This window comes from Chiroxiphia lanceolata, chromosome 22 (genome assembly GCF_009829145.1).
Source record: "Chiroxiphia lanceolata isolate bChiLan1 chromosome 22, bChiLan1.pri, whole genome shotgun sequence".
In the NCBI taxonomy this organism is placed as follows: Eukaryota; Metazoa; Chordata; class Aves; order Passeriformes; family Pipridae; genus Chiroxiphia; species Chiroxiphia lanceolata.
The window spans coordinates 31,724-48,483 of record NC_045658.1 but is presented as its reverse complement, the minus strand read 5'-3'; the positions used below and the strand labels follow the sequence as shown (position 1 = coordinate 48,483).

Here is a 16,760-nt window from a genome sequence, read left to right as displayed (position 1 = left end):
TCGTTTGCTCTGAGAGAATCTCTAATTAAATAGATGATGCTGAACAATCATTTAGCAGACTTCTTCTGTCAGATATTGCAGGTGCCCAGTGCTCTGTGCTGCTTTTTGGAGAACCCCAGCATGGGCAGGCACTGAGGCAGGGGAGGAAATCCCCCTGTGGCTGGTAGGGAAACTGAGGCAGGGAACAGGGACTTGTGTGGGAACGAGAGAGGTGGTGAGAAAAGGGAACTCGGCTCAGCACCATCTGTTCCTCCTTCTGGCATGAGATGTTTGTCTCATCAGCTCTCCGGGCTAATTTAAGCAGACCCCTTGGACATCATTGAGTTAATGACCTGAACCACGGGTTGCCATAATTCAGGATTTTCTGAGTCTACAACCAGTTTTATCACTGAGAAATAAGGTATATTCTTATCAAACTGGCTGAGCCCCACGTGAAAGCCTCTTCACCTCAGCCCCTCCCTCTACCTGTGCCAGGTTTGCAGTATCCCTTCTCCAAATGGGAAATAAGCCCCAACAGGGCCAAATGCCTCCTGGAAGGATGTGGATTTTGTTTCACAGTACAAACCCACAACTTTTCCAACCCAGTTTATTGCCATGTGTCTGAGCCCACACATCAGCACTTGGAGCTCCGTATGAATGGATTTGTACAGCCAGACCTCCAAGCAGGAAAATATATGGATAGTTAAAATTCACCCAGAGTTTACAAAGGGAGAGTTTATCTTGGCCTGAAATCTGTCTGGGATATCCTGTAGGTGAGGATTTGATCCTTGATTTGTGCCTTGCAAACAGCAGCTGCTGGGTGAAGGGCCGCCCACTCCTTCCTCATCTCCCCGGGATTACGTGGTGCTGGAGGAGGAAAAGGAGGGTGGAGGGGCCTGATTCCTGGTTGACAGCTGGTGGGAAGCATCACTGATGTAAGGGATATTGCCTGGCCCCATTGACTTCAGCTTTGGGGCAAGCCAGGAAGGGAATTCCAGCTGGGCATCAGCCCCTGGGGAAATAGTGTTTTGTTGCTGTTTCTGTGGCTTTATTTCATTGCAGAGCCCCAAGGGGGTTTGGAGCACTGAGACCTCCTGGGGTCAACCCTGCAGGGCACAAAACGTGCAGTGGGGAGGTTTTTTCCTAAGGGATCTGCTCAGGGTTGTTGCAGAATCAGGCCAAAACATTCTTTTCTGGTGAGAAGTCTGTTTTGCTCATTGCTGGTGTGAGGCAAGCTCCCGGCCACCCCGGCACAGGGTGTTCAGGGAATCTTAGAATATCCCGAGTTGGAAGGGACTCACAAGGATCATTGAACTCCAAGCCCTTCCACCCACTTCCACTTCTCCATCTCAGAAAAAAAATGGACATTTTCAGAGTCTGAAGGCTCGGGGCTACGTGGGACAGTTCAGGGGTGCAGCTGCACCTCGGTGGGAATTGTGTCACCTCTCAGGTGTAAATTTTTCCAGGTATTTCAACAGGAAACCTGTCTGAGAGGCGAGGGGTGGTCTCTGGGCTCAGCTGAGTCACGGCACACTGAGAACTGCTGTCTTGGGCTCTCTGTTTTTATTTGGAGCAACAGAAGGTGAAGCAAGAAGCGGAGAGAGTGGACAGGCTGTGGGGGAGCCGGAGCCAAGGGGAGACACTCCCGCTGGTTCCCTGTGCCCCTCACAGGGACGAGGGGCAGGTGTCCCTTTTTTTGCTGTGCTGAAACATCGCGTCAGCGCTGCTCCCCCTCCTCAGATCCAGTGGACACTGACGCAACTTCACCGGAGGGTTGTTGTCTTCGTGCCAAAGCCAAAAAGCCCCGAGGAGGAGACTCGCCAGGGCTGGGAAGCGCTGCCGGCGCCGTCCCTTCGCGGATCAGCCCGGAGGTGGTTTTGCAAAGGGAATTTTTTGCTTCAACACCTCCCGGCTCGTCCCCGGCACTTGATGCGGCGCCGGAGCAGCCTCTGGCCGCGCATCCGGCACAGCAGGGCCGCCCGCTCGCACCTGCAGGCACTTCTCTGGCACCACGTCCCCGACCCTGCAGGGACCGCACAGTACACCTGAGACCTTCATTTGGGCGTATCTCCCGGGGGCTGCCCAAAAAAGGACACCACAAGAGAGGGAGATGGTCTGGAAAGGGGCATCCCAAGGCAAGGGGGTGAGGACTCACTGCAGGTGGAGATTCCTGCCCGAGGTGCTGAGAGGGGCTGGACGGGTCCCACGGGGCACCGCCGAGCCGCCAGCTTGGCATAGCAACAGGCACGGAGCCGGCAGCACCTGCAGGGAGAAGGAGAGCCTGGACTCATTGGGAATGTGGCACCGGCTGCTTCTGACCTACCTGACACAGGCTCTGCGAGCTGGGCAGGAAGAGCCACCAGCTTTGCATCCTCTGCTCTGAATTGCCCAGCAGCTGCTCTTTCCAGCCCGTTCCCATGCCTCTTCTTCCCTGCACAAGCCCTGCCCAGCATCCTGGCTTCAGGACCATCCCTCTCCACTGGTGCCATCCCATGAACCAGGCAGTTGTCACTGGCACCACCCTACTGACTGCGGGGCTGGAATTAGGGGTGAGCACTGAGCTTTCCCTGCTTCCCAAAAATCTGTTCCCTTCCTGCTGCTGCCCAGTACCTGGTCTGCACTTTGCAAAGCTTCGGGGTGGGCTGAGGGCATTATGCACAGCCCTGAGGTTACCCCAGGGCCAGCATTAGCCCTCTGGGGTCAGTGCCTGGGGCAGCGTTGCCTGTACCGGTCCAATGAAGCCCTTGAGGTGCCCCATCCCGAGTAGCATCCGTGGGCAGTCAGATTTCCTACAGTGCTTCCCTCGAGTCCCGGTATGAAGGTACGTGGGTGCTTCCCATGAGCTGTGAACACACCTGGAGTGGCCAGAAAAAGTGATTTTTTTTTGTAAGTTATATGTAGAAATGAGGCCTGGGGAACGAGGGAGGAGAGGAGTGAGTCCCCCTGAGGAGTGCACAGGAGTTTGGGGATGCACATTGGCACAGGGATGGGGCCTGGCTTCTGTCTGTGTGGGTCGGGGATGCACTTACTGCAGGCAAACAGCATTGTCAGCACCAGCAGGACCTTCATTTTCCTCTCACCTGGGCCTGGGAGGAAAAACAGAGGACAGGCTCAGCCAGGCAGCTTGGCTGGTGCTGCCATGCATACCCTCCTCTCTGAAATTGGGTCAAATCACCCTAAAATTTGGAATGAAGAAAGCAGCTGGGGCTCCTCACATCTGTTTTGCTGCCTTTTGGCTGACAGCAAAGTGGTTTCTGAGGCTGTTCCACCACCTGAGCATCCCCACCCCGTGTCCCACCACCTCAATATCCCCCACCTCCTGTCCCACCACCGAAGCACAGTCCTCCTGTCCACTACCCCAGCAGTTCCCACCCCCTATCCTACCACCTAAGCATGTCCCACCACCTGTCCCACCACTTTTGACGCTTCTCCCCCGTGGTCCAACGTCCCAACTGCGTTTTCATCTGGGAACAGTGACACTTTTCCTACACTTTTCTTTCCTCCCAGCAGAAGGCAGCGTTCCCGATGTCCTCCCGACATCTCCCCCTATTTTTGTTTCCATGGCAGGGGGGTGGGGAGGGGGGACTTGCTCACCGGGGGATCTCCCTCGCTGTCAGCCCGTCCTCCCGAGGAAAGCCTGCCCTCCGTATCTGGCCTGCGGGCTCTGAACTGAAAGCGCCGAAATTACTCCTCTGTCCGAAAAACACCAAGTGCTACGCCCCTTCCCTCGCCGACCAACCCCCCTCGCCTCGTGGGCTGCAACCCGGAGTGACGCAGGGACCGAGTTCTTGGAAAGTTTTGAGAAGATGTTGATTATTTGCAGAGATTTCTCTCCCTGCCCAGCAGCAGCAGCAGCTCTCAGAGGACGGGGTGGTTTAAGCACGTTGTTTATTTTCATGTTACTTAAATTTACAGCAGTACAGGCAGGAATGCAGGGAGCTCCAAATTTTGACTCCTGTCACCTGCACAGGTAATTGGGATAGAACTGGTAGCGTTTCCTGTAGCTCCTGACGTTTCTCTTCAGGCACAGTGCCAGGCTGCGGTCACACTCACAGGAGAGCCGAGCACACCAGGAGTCCTTTCCTGTGGGAAGAGGAGAGCCCAGGGTCAGACCTGGCTTTAGGATGGGCTAACACCCCCTTTTCCTGGGTCCTACTCACTGCAGGAGGGGCTGCCGTGGTGCCCCTTGTAGTGGTAGCTCTGCTTCTTGGCGTCACAGTCGTGGCTCAGGAGGCCGAGGTAGCAGGTATCGTGTAGCTGGCAGCACCTGCAGGGGAGATCAAAACTTTAGGGATTGGGCTTTTCCCTCCCTCACTCCTCACATTTGAAAATATTCAAGGATGTGTTCAGACAGGGGGTTTTAGGTGGGTTCTCACCTGTCTGAGGCGTCCTTGGGCTGCCCCTTGCCCCCCAGGCCGCAGTAGCAGCCATAGAAGGCATAGTGCAGCAAAGCGTTTTTCCCTGTCGCCTCCGTGATCATGTTGTGCAGCTGCAAGAGGCTCCCGTGAGCTGGGGACAAGCCTGGGGAGGGAAAATCAGGGGGATCATGCTGATTCCCAGCCCCCTTGCAGCATCTCCATCCCTCCAGCCCCCGAACTGGCACCAGGGTGGTGATGTCTTAGAAATTTTAAGACAGTGGAGAGGGAATTTGTTCCCAGCTTGGTGCAGGAGAGTTGTTGCATATTTGGGAGGGGTGGTGGTGGGAAAAGGTGAAGAAATCACCAGCCTGGTTCTAATTTCCACAGATGTAACTGCACAGGGAGCCATGGGACTGGTGGGACTGAGGACACTTACGCCAAGCAAACAGCACAGAGAGGCCCAGGAGACAATTCATCCTTCTGACAGCCCTGGGAGAGGAAACCAAACCATTCCCTGTTATACCAAAACCAAACCATTCCCTGCTACCCTTCTTTCTTTCTCTCCTCATCTGGGAAGAGAGATTCTCCCCCTCTCTATGGACTAGAGAAAATGAGGGCGGTGAAGATGCACCCATTGCTTCAGCACAAAGCACTGGGGAGGGAAGGTCATGGGAATCGGATGGTGCAGTGGTGGAAAAAAGCAAAATGAAGAGAAAGGGAGAAACGTTGGAGGAATTATCAGCCCTCGAGGGCTGCACCCACTGCTCTTCCTCCAGGCTGACATCTCAGGTAGCATCTCCTTTGCTCCTGCTTTCACAGCATGGATTTTGCTCCCATCTTACTTCTGGTTAAAGTAGAAAAGGGAGAGAAAGCATTCCTCCATCCCCACTTACCTTGGGAAAGCTGCTGCTGGCTTGCAATGCCCTGCAGCCAGCTGGGCTTGCTTTATATAGGGTTTGCTCCCAGCTGTTTGGAGCTCCTTTGACTCAAATGTTGCTGACTGGGCTTTTCTGCAAAGGAGAAGGCGCCATCCTTCCCCTTTACAGGAGTGTCAGAAATCCCCCCAACGCCCCAACTCTGTACCTCACACATGGGGGCTGGTGCTGGGTGGGATGAGGTGGCAAAGCATTGTCACTTCCAGCCTGAGGAGGAAGCCAACACGCCCTGATCCTGGTCAGAAATGCCTGAAGATTTTTTACTTTGTCCTTCCCAGCACCACAGAGCTGTATTGGGGGAAAGAACAACCCTGGTTCAGCCTAGGCAGGAATGAAGCAGGTTTGGGATTTTCAAGGGGGTGTACAGTTTGGGAACTGACTCTCTGCAAAACTGGTTCAGGGTAAGTTGTCAGTTGTTTGGGGAAAGTCTGTGGGCAAACTGAAAGTATCTCTAAATGTGCAGTTCCCGGAGACATGAGGTCAGGCAGACACTGGATGATTAAACCCTCCCTCACTGTGAGAAAAAAATGAATCAAAAATGAATGGTTTTTTGTGAGCAAATGCAACTTCCCTTATTTTATTCTGGATGATTTTTCCACACCCTTATTACAGCTCTTCTGCAGAAACTATTCAGTCACCAACTGCCCACCTAAATTAGCATCCACCTAATTTATCTGGTCATGGTTTTGAAATCTTCCCTCCTCTGTGGATGGCTATTCTTTAGCCTTAATTTTTGTAGAATCCCATAATGGTTTGGGTTGGAAGGGACCTTAAAGCTTATCTCGTTCCATGGGCAGGGACACCTTCCACTATCCTAAGTTGCTCCACATTGGGGTAGGCCTGTGACTTACAGCCCTACTGGGACCAGGGAAGTATTGGGATGTTGGGCAGAGGGTGTGACTGAGGTGTGGGATGCAAAAGAGCTCCCCAAACTCGGCAGCCACCATTGCAGTGCCTCAATCTCAGTGGCCCTTACAGAAAAACACCACAGAATCAATTTGCATTCCTTTTATTGTAGGTCTTTATTATCTTTGCTGGGAAATGAAATCAAGGGAGGAGGAAGGGACAAAAAAGAGGACGTTGGTGTGTCTTTCTGAGAACTGGGGGGTCTCCATTCATGATATGTGTCCTTCCTCACCCTGAACACCTCGCAGGGAACCTCGTGGGCTCTGCTTCTGCTCAGCCCCTACCCCAGGCTTTTCTTGCCACAGCAGTGGGGGAAACCAGACAAATCTGGAGCTCTGTGTGCAGATTCCCCTTCCTCAGCACTGGAGCTTGTCTCCTCGGCATTTCAGCTTGAAGTAGAAGCGGTAGGAATGACTGTACGAAGGCAGAGTACTCGCGAAGCACAAGGCCACTGCCTTGTCACACAGGCAAGTCTCTCTCTCACACCAGCTCTGCGTGTTACCTGAGGGGTGGAAATACAGTGTCCTGTAGTGGCTTTTCTGGTGGGGTCCCCTCAGGACACCTCCAGTGACTGGAGCTTCCTGGGGGAAGTGGATGAAACAGTGTGTCCCAGTGCTTGCTCTCTCTGACCTGTTGCAGCCCTTGCAATGCCCATTTAATTATCAAACTTGGACAGGAATCAGGCTGGTTTCACCCCAGGGGTTGCCCTCCTGAGTGCCCTGCTCTGGGGATGGGGTGTCATGGGGACCAGTGCTGGTCCTCCACCTCCATGGAACCCCTGTTATATACTCACTGCAGGTGATGTGTCCGTCATCAGTGGCGAAGGTGTACGGGGTGATCAATGGGCTGCACTTGTCCTCCCTCACCCTCCTGTAGCAGCAGTCGTGGGCTTGGCAGCACCTGTGGGGACACCACGTCAAACTGTGGCCCCCCAACCCTCCCTCACCACACCTGGAGGGTAAAGGAAGGTCCAGCCTCAAATTTAAGGTGACCGAAAGGAGGGGATGGTCAGGCAGCAGCAGGACATGGCTGGGGAATGGGGCAGCACAGGAGCTGCAAGGGAGGGGCTTTTTAGGGACTGCCCTTCACTGAGGGTGGTGAATGGTGATGCTGTTCCAGATACTCACCGGTCGGTGGGATCCACGGGGGTCCCTCTGCCCCCGATGCCGCAGAAACACCCATACCAGCTGTAGGAGAGCAGGGCACTCTTCCCTGTGGTCGACCTGATCATCCGCTCCAGCTCCAGGACACTGGTGCCAGCTGGGAGCAGCCCTGTGGAGAGGCAGAGGGATGGGGCTTGTGCCGGTGCAGCGTGGGGAAGCTGGTGGTGTTTCTGACACCTCACGCCAGGCAGGGAATTAAATAAGTCTGGCATTGCTAGAAACACACTTTCAGGAATTTGAACCATGAGGAGCCCTAACACCCCCCAAGGATTATAGAATCATAGAATTCCAGAATGGTTTGGGAGTGAAGAGACCTTAAAGCCCATCTCATTCCACCCCCTGCCATGGGCAGGGACACCTTCCACTAGACCAGGTTGCTCCAAGCCTCATCCAGCCTGACCTTGAACACTTCCAGGGATGAGGCAGCCACAGCTTCTCTGGGCAACCTGTGCCAGGGCCTCACCACCTAAACAGGGAAAATGTCTGGCTTCTGCATCCCCTTGATTCAGTCGGGCAGAAGGTATTGCTCTCTGGTCAGGCAAACCCGCAAGCCATGCTGCAAACAGCAATCCCCCATCACCAGGATCAGCCATGGGCTTGGCACAGGCAGGAAATGTTCCAGCAATCTCCAGGGCGCCATAAAATAAATATGGATCTGGGCATCCCAAAGCCTCCCCGTCACAAAGCCCTCCAGGACTCCAGCAGTGCTACACGAAGTGTTGGAGTGAAACCACAAAATTTAAACAAAAACCTGAATTGTTCCCAAATCTTGAGGTTGGCAGGTGGATCCCGGTGTGTCCTGGGGACAGCGGGGCACTTACCACAAGCCAGGAGCACGGCAAGAAGGAGATTCCTCATCCTGGGGCTGCTCTGGAGAGGGAACAGCAAAGATGGGCGATGAACCAGGGGCAGGACAGGAACTCCCCCAGTGCCCACACCAAGGGCATGGAACCGGTTGGTTGGCAATGCCTCGTGGTGACATTCATGTCACTATGGATTCACAGTCTTGTGAAGGCATCACCATGTCCCTATGACTCCTCATGGGGCCTTTAGCCTGGATTTGGGATGCAGCGCTTGTCACGGACATGGTGGCTGATCCTGCCTGGGGCTGATGAAGCAGCTCTCTATTCGCAGCCTCCCACCACCACCCCCTGAGCTGCCAGGTGAGTAATAGGGAAATAAAGTCCCACTCTCCTTACCCCTCCTGGACCTGCAGCTCTGATGCCACTGACTCAGAGGGTTTGGTTTTTATAGCTGGCCAGGCCCACCCCCTCCTTTATCTGCACTGTCATCCCAAGCTAGGCTCACCCGGAGCAGGGAGCATGTTCCCATCCTTCTCTTTCCCAAAAATCATTAGTTGCCCCAAGCAGTGAGCACCAACATTCCCTCCGTCTGCTACTCACTGGGTGTGAGGCCATCTCCATACCTGCATGAAGCCAGTCAAGGCCTTTGCCATGGTTTTAAAATCTGTGGGATCTAGTGGCTGGAGCAATGGGATAAAAGTGATTTACATCGGGGCTGGCACCTTAGAGGTTGTTGAATCCTTGTTCCAGCCGCAGAGATGGCACTTTGGGCTCAGTATTGTCTCAAGTGAGGTTTTACAAATTCACACCTTGAAGCTTCAGAGGCGGTTTCTCTTGGCTCCTTCCTTGCAATTGTCCCTTCAGATCCATGGCTGCATCCAAATCCAGCCTCACTGAATCACAAAGGGGAGGCAAAGGGAAGACAGCCAACACCAGAAGTGCAATTCCTGGGTCTGCAGTTTTCCTGTCCTGCCCTTTGTGGTTTTCCTGTCTGCCCAGAGTGTGTGGGCAAGGGGTCTAAGAAATTAAACCACGAGCAGCAAAGGCCGGAAAAGCCATGGAAACCTGACTTGGAATGCTTGGGGTATACATTTTATTCAATAACCATAACTCAAACATGATACAGAGAGAGGGGGGAGGCAGAAAACCAGAGGAGATAAGGAACAAAAGCTGCTGGTTTTCCCCTGAAACCGTGGGGCCAAGTGCAAACACAGACACAAATACAGGTATCTGGTGATATGCAGGGCTCCACCCTCAGGGATTAACCTGGGGAGGGGAATTCGGGGTTGAGAATTGTAAGGAAATGACTTAGGGGTCTGGAGTCAAGAAGAAAAAATCTGTGGAATTTCTTGAGAAGCCACCAAAGCTGTCGCTGGAAGGGACGTCACCTCCTGACTGTTCTCCAAGGGGGCAGAGATGTCTGTCTCAGGGATTTGCTTCCCTCTAACCCTTAATTTTCTGCTGCAAGTGGAACAAAAACCCATCCAAGCCCATTAAGAATGGGGAGCAACACCTCACCCACCTCCTTACTCGGCATCTGCACAAGAAACCATCCCAAAATGCCACAGTGACAATCCAACAGCCAAACCTCTGCTTTCCTCACCTCACTTCTAAAACCAAGGCACTCTCTAGTAATTAATTGATCCCTTTCCCACCTCCTCTACAAATGCTTCCATTACAGAAGGATTCCCCAGGTGGTGTTTGTTGGCTGTGCTATTTGTGTTTTAACATTGCAGGTCCTTGGTTTTGGGGGAAAGACCTGAGTTTTGCTGTAGAGTTTGGATAAACCTGCATGAAAAGCATAATCTGAGGGCCTATCTGAGAGCAGGGATCCTGTGGATTTGGGATCCACACATGCTTTTAACCAAATCCCTCATTTTAAGCCCTCTCTCTCTGCAGGGGGTCTCAGGAGAGTGACCAAATGAAGCTAAACCCTCTCTTTAATTAACCCACAGGGCTTAAAAAACCAACCATAGAAGTTATCATCCCCTTGGATATGTGGAACTTTTCAGCCTTCTTAGAGAACAAAGAGAGCTGGGTATCACCCACACATCTGCTTGTTCAGGGCCTTACTGAAGTGTAAATGTGCCGGGTGCTTTGATCTGCAATGCTCCAGTTTTCCCAGCAATATTGCCAAATATCCTGGGCTGAGATGAGCTGATAGGAAACTATTTCCTTACTTATTTTGTTTCTTTTTAGTGCTTGGGTTTGCCTTGATCTTTCCCCCTCACAGGGTGGAGAACCCAAGTTTATGATGCATATTTATTGCTTGTTTCTTGGTGCCATTGATGGCCATCTGTTGGTGGGAGAAGAAGGTGGTTAACTGGGAGTGGGTTTAAAAAGGGTTTAAAAAGGGATTAATGGGGAGAGAGGGAAATATCAGTGTGGGGTGTTCCCAGAAGGGAAACTGACTCAGGGATCATTTGTAGCCAGGGGAATCAGGATGACTCTCCCTCCCTCCCAGGAAAAAGAAAGCTTAAAACTCCCCAGAAGCATAGTTTTAGGTCCCAGGAAGATCTTATGTGTAAAGTCTAATTTTTTAATGGTGTTTTCATAATAAATTTTGGGGTTTATTTGTCTGGGTTTATTCTGCGGTCACTGAATAATGTCACAGGGGGTTAAACTCTGTCTTGTGCTCCATCTCTCCTCCCCCCCCCCCCACACTGCCTCTGCTCAGGACAGGCTGTAACACTTCATTTTTAAAATTTTAGGGTTAAAACCTGAAGATTTGAGTATTTAAGTGGGGTGGCAACATTGTGGTTTTGACTAGGGTGGGATGGGGGAATGAGACCTCCTAGGGGAGGGAGAGGGACAACCTTGGTGCCATACTCACCTACGGGTGTGGAGCAGTTGTTTGGGAGGGACCCAGCTGTCACCCACTCTGCTCATCCTGCCTTGTGTCCCACAGGATGAGGCCTGCGGAACCTTCTCAAGGTGGTGAGGCTGTTCCTGTGCCACTGATGAGGCCTGAAGCCTCAACACAACCCTGCACAGTTTGCACAGGTATGTCCCTGCCATCTGCACCAGCGTGTCATGCCTGTCCCTGAGCCTGGTGATGTTCCCTGGGTCTGCCCTGGGGCATTCCGGCTGTCCCATCCCTGAATCCAGGGAATCCCAGCTGTCCCAAGCCATGGTTCCATCTCTGTCCCATCCCTGTCCCCATCCCTCTCCCATCCCTGTTCTCATCCCTATTCCATCCCTGTTTCCATCCCTAGCCCATCCCTGTCCCCAGCCCTATCCCATCATTTTCCCATCCTTGTTTCCATCCCTATCCCATCCCTGTCCCCATCCCTATCCCCATTCCTATCCCATCCCTGTCCCGTCCCTGTTCCCATCCCTATCCCATCTGTATCCCATCTGTAAGGTAAAACATACACAGGTATTCTTCCCAAGAACGCCAAGGCAGTGGAAGGTTTAAAAGAAAAGGATCCCTTTTTTTGCGATGCGGCGCATTGGGCCCCCAGGGGCAAAAGGCACCTCCTGTTTTCCCCTTCGAGTTTTTATTATCTCCACTCCCCCCTCTCTCCCCGCTGGAATGCCAAGGCCTACGGCATCTGCTCTCTCCTCACATGTCGGAGAGCAAGCTTCTGGAATGCAGCGTGGGGGGACAGAACAGCACTGTTTTGAGAAAGTGGCAAGGGAACCTTTTCCTAAAGCGAAATAATTGATTCCTGGGTAACAAAATCTTCGGCAAAAAAAGTTACTTACCCTACACCATTCCTATCCCATCCCCATCTCACCCCTATCCACTCCCTTTCCCCATCCCTGTTCTCATCCCTGTCCCACCCCATCCGATCCCTATCCCATCCCTATTCCTATTCCCGGGGGGCGGTGCTGGGATCGGCGCGTTGCGGTGGGCGGGGCCTTGCGCGTGACAGGAAGTGGCGCGGTCTCCATGGCAACGGCGTCGGCCGGCGGGCGCGGGCGGGTCGGAACAGGTGAGAGACGGGATCGGGATAACGGGACCGGGATTGGGACCAGGATAAAGAGACCGGGATAAAGGAACCGGGTTCGGGGTTCGGGGCCGGGATTGGGATCAGGGTGAGGGATCGGGGTTGGCGTTGGCTGAGGGGCGGTGGAGCCGCGTTATAGTGCCCGGGTCTGTCTGCTCTCTTGCCGTGGGGACCGCCAGTGGGACCGGGCTGTGGGCTCAGGCCTAGTCCTGGTGTTGGGTTCAGCCTTAAGCCCGGCTGTGTGGCCCGGGCCTGGCTGTGGCACCGAGGGCTCTGCTGTGGGGCTGGACTGGGCTGGGCTGGGCTGGGCCAGCCCTCACCAGGACAAGACAGAACGGGCAGGAACTGATGCCCAGGAAGTTCCACCTGAACATGAGGAAGAACTTTTTTGCATGGCACAGGTTGCCCAGAGAGGGTTTGGAGTCTCCCTCACTGGAGACTTCCAGAACCGTCTGGACACAATCCAGTGCCATGTGCTTTGGGATGACCCTGCTGGAGCAGGGAGATGGGACTAGATGAGCCACTGTGGTCCCTTCCAGCCTCACCCATTCTGTGGTTCTGTGATGTAGGGCTGGGATTTGGAGTTGTCACCCTCCCAGGCCCTGGTGTCACTATTTTGGGGGCACCCGGCTGCAGGTTCCCATCCCAACCCCTCCCCAGGCACTGTATTTTAAGTGTCTCCCCTTGGTAAATCTTTGACATATACTGTGCTGCAGTGGTACAGGCCCTCACAGGAGGGTCCCACTATGGTTTCTCACAGGTTAGTTGTTTGAGGTTTTAGTTCTTGGAACTGGCAGTGTCACTGGTGATATCTGTAAGTGTTCCCCTGGGCTTGGGAGTCCTTCCTCAGTGCCTTGTTGCCTTGGAGTTTATTTGTTAGGAGCACTAAGGGGAAGGCACACACTCCCCTCCCTCCCACAAGCTCCTGGGAAACTGGGATGAGTCACCCGGGTGGGTGTCCCTGTCAGGCTCTGCTGGAGGCTAAGGAGGGACAGGTCTGTCAGCTGGGGCTGGGCAGGGTGTGCTAGGACTCTGTCTTGCTGAGCGTTTCCATTTCACAGAGCTGGAGGAGAAATCAAGTGGTAAATAACACATTGCTGGCAAAGCACCACCAGGGCTGTTCCCTCTATTTGATTTAGAATAGAATCCCCGGATGGTTTGGGTTGGAAGGGATCTTAAAGCTCCTCCAGTCCTACCCCCTACCATGGGCAGGGACACCTTCCACTAGCCCAAGTTACTCCAAACTCTGTTCAACCTGGCCTTGGACACTTCCAGGGATGGGGCAGCCACAGCTTCTCTGGGCAACCTGTGCCAGGGTCTCACCACCCTCACAGGGAAGAATTTCTTCCCAATAACCCATCTAACCCTGCCCTCTGGCAGTGGGAAGCCATTTCCCCTTGTCCTGTCACTCCAGGACCTTGTAAATACTCTCTCTGTGTTTCTCATCAGCTCCTTCAGCTAATGAAAGGCCACAATCAGGTCACCCTGAAGCCTTTTCTTCTCCAGGCTGAACAATCCCAATTCTCTCAGCCTTCCCCCATATCAGAGCTGCTCCATCCCTCTGATCCTCTTGGTGCCTCCTCTGGACTGGCTCCAGCAGCTCCACGTCCTTCCTGTGCTGGGCCCCCAGGGCTGGAGGCAGCTCTGCAGGGGGGTCCCACCTGAGGAGGCAGAGGGGCAGAATCCCCCCCTCCCCTGCTGCCCACACTGGGGGATCAGCCCAGGACACAGAGGGTTTCTGGACGGTGAGCACACATGGACAGGGCGTGTTCAGCTTTTCATCCCCCAGCATCCCCAGGTCCTTCCCTGCAGGGCTGCTCTCCATCCCTTCTCCACCCAAGTGTGCCTTGGGATTGCCCTGACCCAGCTGTAAGATTTTGCACTTGGCTTTGTTGAACATTGTGAGGTTTGCACAGACCCTGCCCTGTGCTGGGGTGACAAACAGCAGCTGAGTCCCACTGTCATTTCTGGAGAATGCCAAGGAATCCAAGTTGATTTTCTTTTTCCCTTGATAAATGCTGCCATGCAAACCACAGGAATTGAAGGGGGGGGGTGTGACCCTGTGGCACTTCTCAAAGGGTTGTTGTGAAGTTGCGACCCAGCTGGCTGGGCTGTCACAAGGCCTGTCCTGGTACAGCCAAGTGCTCTGAGTGCAGCTTAACTTGGGGAACATGCAGCAGAACATGGCTTTATCTTTAGTGGAGGTTGCATCACAGTCACAGAATATCCTGAGCTAGAAGGGACCCACAAGGACCACCCAGTCCAACCCCTGGCCCTGCACAGGACACTCCAACAATCCCTCCATGTCCCTGAGAGTGTTGTACAAACGCTGCTGGAGCTCTGGCAGCCTTGGGGCTGTGCCCACTGCCCTGGGGAGCCTATTCAGTGCACAGCCACCCTCTGGAGGAAGAACCTTTTCCTGAGATCCAAGCTAACCCTCCCCTGACACAGCTCCAGCCATTCCCTTGGGTAAATCATTCTGTTAAGCAGCTTTTGGTCACAGAAGGGTTAGAATGAGTTTCTCTGTATTGAATCAGGGGGTTTCAACCTCAAGGATCTTCAGAGATGTTTAAAAAGCGAAGTGTAGTCAATCTTACCCCAAAATCCTCAATGGGAACTCAATCTGCCACTGCAGGAACAGTGAAAAGGCCAGGGCTGTGCTTTGAAGTTTACTCATCTCCCATTTGCACTGAGTTTCTAGGTTCAGAATAAAAAAAAAAAAATTGTTCTTTCCATCAAAAAACTTACTTTCAGTGGGGAAGGGCACAACTTCCTGATGCTCTGGGTCAAGTTTACACAACTTCTGACAAATCTAGCCCCTATAAATAACGTCTCCCAGTACCCTTACTGCACCGCAGGATTGCCCACACAGTGACCCACTACATTTATTCTCTTTTTAGCTGACACACAGCACAGATTAAACCCTCTAGAAGCTTCCTGGCCAGTTCCTGTAACTTTTCCCTCTGCTCGCAGCCTGCAGGTGCAATGGCCACAGTGGCTTTCCTGGACGCAGCACTAATTCAGCTCTGCTTCCCTCCGAGCACGGCCGCTCTCCTGTGGGCCAACACTGTCACCATGCACGTCACCAGGCCCAAATCTGCCAAGGGACGCAGAAGGCCAAGCTTCAGCCACCCTCAGGACGTGGAAGCCTGTCCATGCCAAGTGCCTTCTTCCCCACCGGCAGCCACTCCTCGGGGATTAGTGAGCAGCCAGAGAGCACCACTCACAAAACTGGCGTTCCCACCCACTCAGGTGTCTCCTGAGGAAATCCCGGAGCTCCTGCAGCAAGTGCCTCTGAAGACCTCCTCTTCCCTGAATAAGTACCGGGTGCTCCCCTCCATTGGCTGGAAGGGCGTAGGGAGCAATGCCATGGAAGCGCTGGCTCAACAGACCCACCGGCTGGAAGTGAGTGAAGGGCAGAAGGACACTCTAAAATTCAGCAAAACTCTGTCTGGAGAACAGGGATCTGGCAGTACATTGTCAGGAAGTGATGTTCCCGCTGAGGAGAGCTCCCACATGCACTGTCCCCCTGAGAAGCGGGGAAGGAAAATGAGGCAAGAAAGCCCTTCCATGTCCCCTCTAAGCTTAGAAGAGCCCCATGTGCTGCTCGCGGTCCGGTCTCCCTCTGGCCAGAGGTTTGAGCACCACTTCAAACCCTCTGACAGTCTCCTGACAGTCCTTGCCATGGCAGGACAGAAATTGTTGGCCAACTACCAACACTGCAGCATTGAAACGATGGAAGTGCCCCGGAGGAGCTTCTCTGACCTTACAAAGTCCCTCCACGAATGTGGGATCCTCCACAAGTCTGTGCTGTGCATTCGACAGGACAAGCAGCACGATGCAGCAGATCTTTAGGCACACGGAGATGGGTCGTCCTGCTGAGTGGGATGCGTTGCTTCTTCCAAAAAAACTGAGTCTGATGTTTCCTGGGCCTACTCTTGCCATCTTTCACAAATTCCCATGAAGCAGTTATGGATGTTGAGAAATAGTATTTCAGGTGTATAAACCTGCATCATAAAGAGCAGCTTGTTTCACCTGTGCCATCACAAATTGCTTCCTGAGTGCCACCAACCTTCAGCCTTTCTGGTTTGTTGAAGTTGCTGATGTTCTTTTTTGAAAACTCAAGTTTCCAAGACCTCTCCTCTTGTCCTTTTCTCTGTTTTGGGAAGGTACTACTTCCCAGAGTGGATCTGGATGCACCTATTTGGGAACGTAGAAACAGAACTGTTTTACCTGCAGGACTCAGTAGCTGATCATCATCCTAAACATCAAGAGACTGAAAAGGAGCTTAAACCCCTAAACCATCTGGAAGTAAGAGTATTAACAACATTAATGGGTTATTAGGAAGTATTAAATTGCAAGACTGATTGTAAAATACCTGTGAGGGCTCAGCTCTTTCTGGGTAACCTCAGTCCAGCTCTTTACTGTGACTAAATCACTTTTTTAAGAACAAATAGTTATTACTTTGTCTTGGTGAGCAGCAGGATTTTCTCCTTAGTTTCCCTTCTCTCATTCAGCTTGTGTGATCTGTAGGTAAGAATAGATGAATAATTAAGAAGGGATGTTACAAATAACTCCATTTAACACCTTAACACTGAAGTGAGTTAGTCCAAGAAGCAAAATGTTGTTTTGGGAATTTTAAAATAAAAATGTATTAATGGGA

The 16,760-nt window shown here is 52.8% G+C and overlaps 4 protein-coding genes across 10 annotated transcripts in view; 1 reads left to right on the top strand and 3 right to left on the bottom strand.

Annotated features, from left to right (window-relative positions):
• The window catches only part of UBXN10 (UBX domain protein 10), a 22,285-nt gene extending 5,525 nt beyond the window's left edge, over nucleotides 1-16,760 (top strand). The window contains exons 2-3 of one of the 4 annotated variants that reach the window (XM_032708707.1): nucleotides 11,053-11,147; nucleotides 15,071-16,760. In XM_032708707.1, coding sequence (XP_032564598.1) covers nucleotides 15,083-15,952 — 870 coding nt within the window. In that variant the 5' untranslated portion in view covers nucleotides 11,053-11,147; nucleotides 15,071-15,082 and the 3' untranslated portion in view covers nucleotides 15,953-16,760. The other 3 variants (XM_032708708.1, XM_032708709.1, XM_032708710.1) reach the window with 3 other exon arrangements.
• LOC116797328 (basic phospholipase A2 A-like) lies at nucleotides 1,519-3,697 on the bottom strand. The gene is made up of 5 exons (XM_032708722.1): nucleotides 3,574-3,697; nucleotides 3,009-3,065; nucleotides 2,708-2,834; nucleotides 2,135-2,241; nucleotides 1,519-2,002 (listed from the first exon to the last, which is right to left on the bottom strand). The coding sequence occupies exons 2-5, from the start codon at nucleotides 3,046-3,048 to the stop codon at nucleotides 1,878-1,880; spliced, it is 399 nt and encodes a 132-aa protein (XP_032564613.1). The 5' UTR covers nucleotides 3,049-3,065; nucleotides 3,574-3,697; the 3' UTR covers nucleotides 1,519-1,877.
• On the bottom strand, nucleotides 3,891-4,825 carry LOC116797327 (basic phospholipase A2 daboxin P-like). Its single transcript, XM_032708721.1, has 4 exons — nucleotides 4,774-4,825; nucleotides 4,356-4,500; nucleotides 4,140-4,246; nucleotides 3,891-4,062 (listed from the first exon to the last, which is right to left on the bottom strand). Exons 1-4 carry the CDS (start codon nucleotides 4,811-4,813, stop codon nucleotides 3,938-3,940), a joined length of 417 nt encoding a protein of 138 aa, XP_032564612.1. The 5' UTR covers nucleotides 4,814-4,825; the 3' UTR covers nucleotides 3,891-3,937.
• Nucleotides 6,276-11,330, bottom strand: LOC116797326 (phospholipase A2, membrane associated-like). Of its 4 annotated transcripts, XM_032708718.1 has the most exons (6): nucleotides 10,978-11,330; nucleotides 8,867-9,037; nucleotides 8,163-8,211; nucleotides 7,306-7,450; nucleotides 6,972-7,078; nucleotides 6,276-6,680 (listed from the first exon to the last, which is right to left on the bottom strand). In XM_032708718.1, exons 3-6 carry the CDS (start codon nucleotides 8,197-8,199, stop codon nucleotides 6,535-6,537), a joined length of 435 nt encoding a protein of 144 aa, XP_032564609.1. In that variant the 5' UTR covers nucleotides 8,200-8,211; nucleotides 8,867-9,037; nucleotides 10,978-11,330; the 3' UTR covers nucleotides 6,276-6,534. The 4 variants fall into 4 exon arrangements, with proteins under 4 accessions (XP_032564609.1, XP_032564608.1, XP_032564611.1 ...); XM_032708717.1 differs by lacking the exon at nucleotides 8,867-9,037; XM_032708720.1 differs by lacking the exon at nucleotides 10,978-11,330 and having other exon boundaries at nucleotides 8,867-9,222.

Coding starts and splice junctions, on each gene's coding strand:
- LOC116797327 (XM_032708721.1), bottom strand. CDS start 4,813: ATGAATTGTCTCCTGGGCCTCTCTGTGCTGTTTGCTTGGC. Junction 4,501..4,773: donor CTCTGTGCTGTTTGCTTGGC/GTAAGTGTCCTC, acceptor TTCCCTCCCCAG/GCTTGTCCCCAGCTCACGGG. Junction 4,247..4,355: donor CCCAAGGACGCCTCAGACAG/GTGAGAACCCAC, acceptor TCTCCCCTGCAG/GTGCTGCCAGCTACACGATA.
- LOC116797326 (XM_032708716.1), bottom strand. Junction 7,079..7,305: donor CCCGTGGATCCCACCGACCG/GTGAGTATCTGG, acceptor GTGTCCCCACAG/GTGCTGCCAAGCCCACGACT. Junction 6,681..6,971: donor TGACGGACACATCACCTGCA/GTGAGTATATAA, acceptor TCCACCCCTCAG/GTAACACGCAGAGCTGGTGT.
- LOC116797328 (XM_032708722.1), bottom strand. CDS start 3,048: ATGAAGGTCCTGCTGGTGCTGACAATGCTGTTTGCCTGCA. Junction 2,835..3,008: donor GACAATGCTGTTTGCCTGCA/GTAAGTGCATCC, acceptor TGGCCACTCCAG/GTGTGTTCACAGCTCATGGG. Junction 2,003..2,134: donor GGCAGGAATCTCCACCTGCA/GTGAGTCCTCAC, acceptor CGGTCCCTGCAG/GGTCGGGGACGTGGTGCCAG.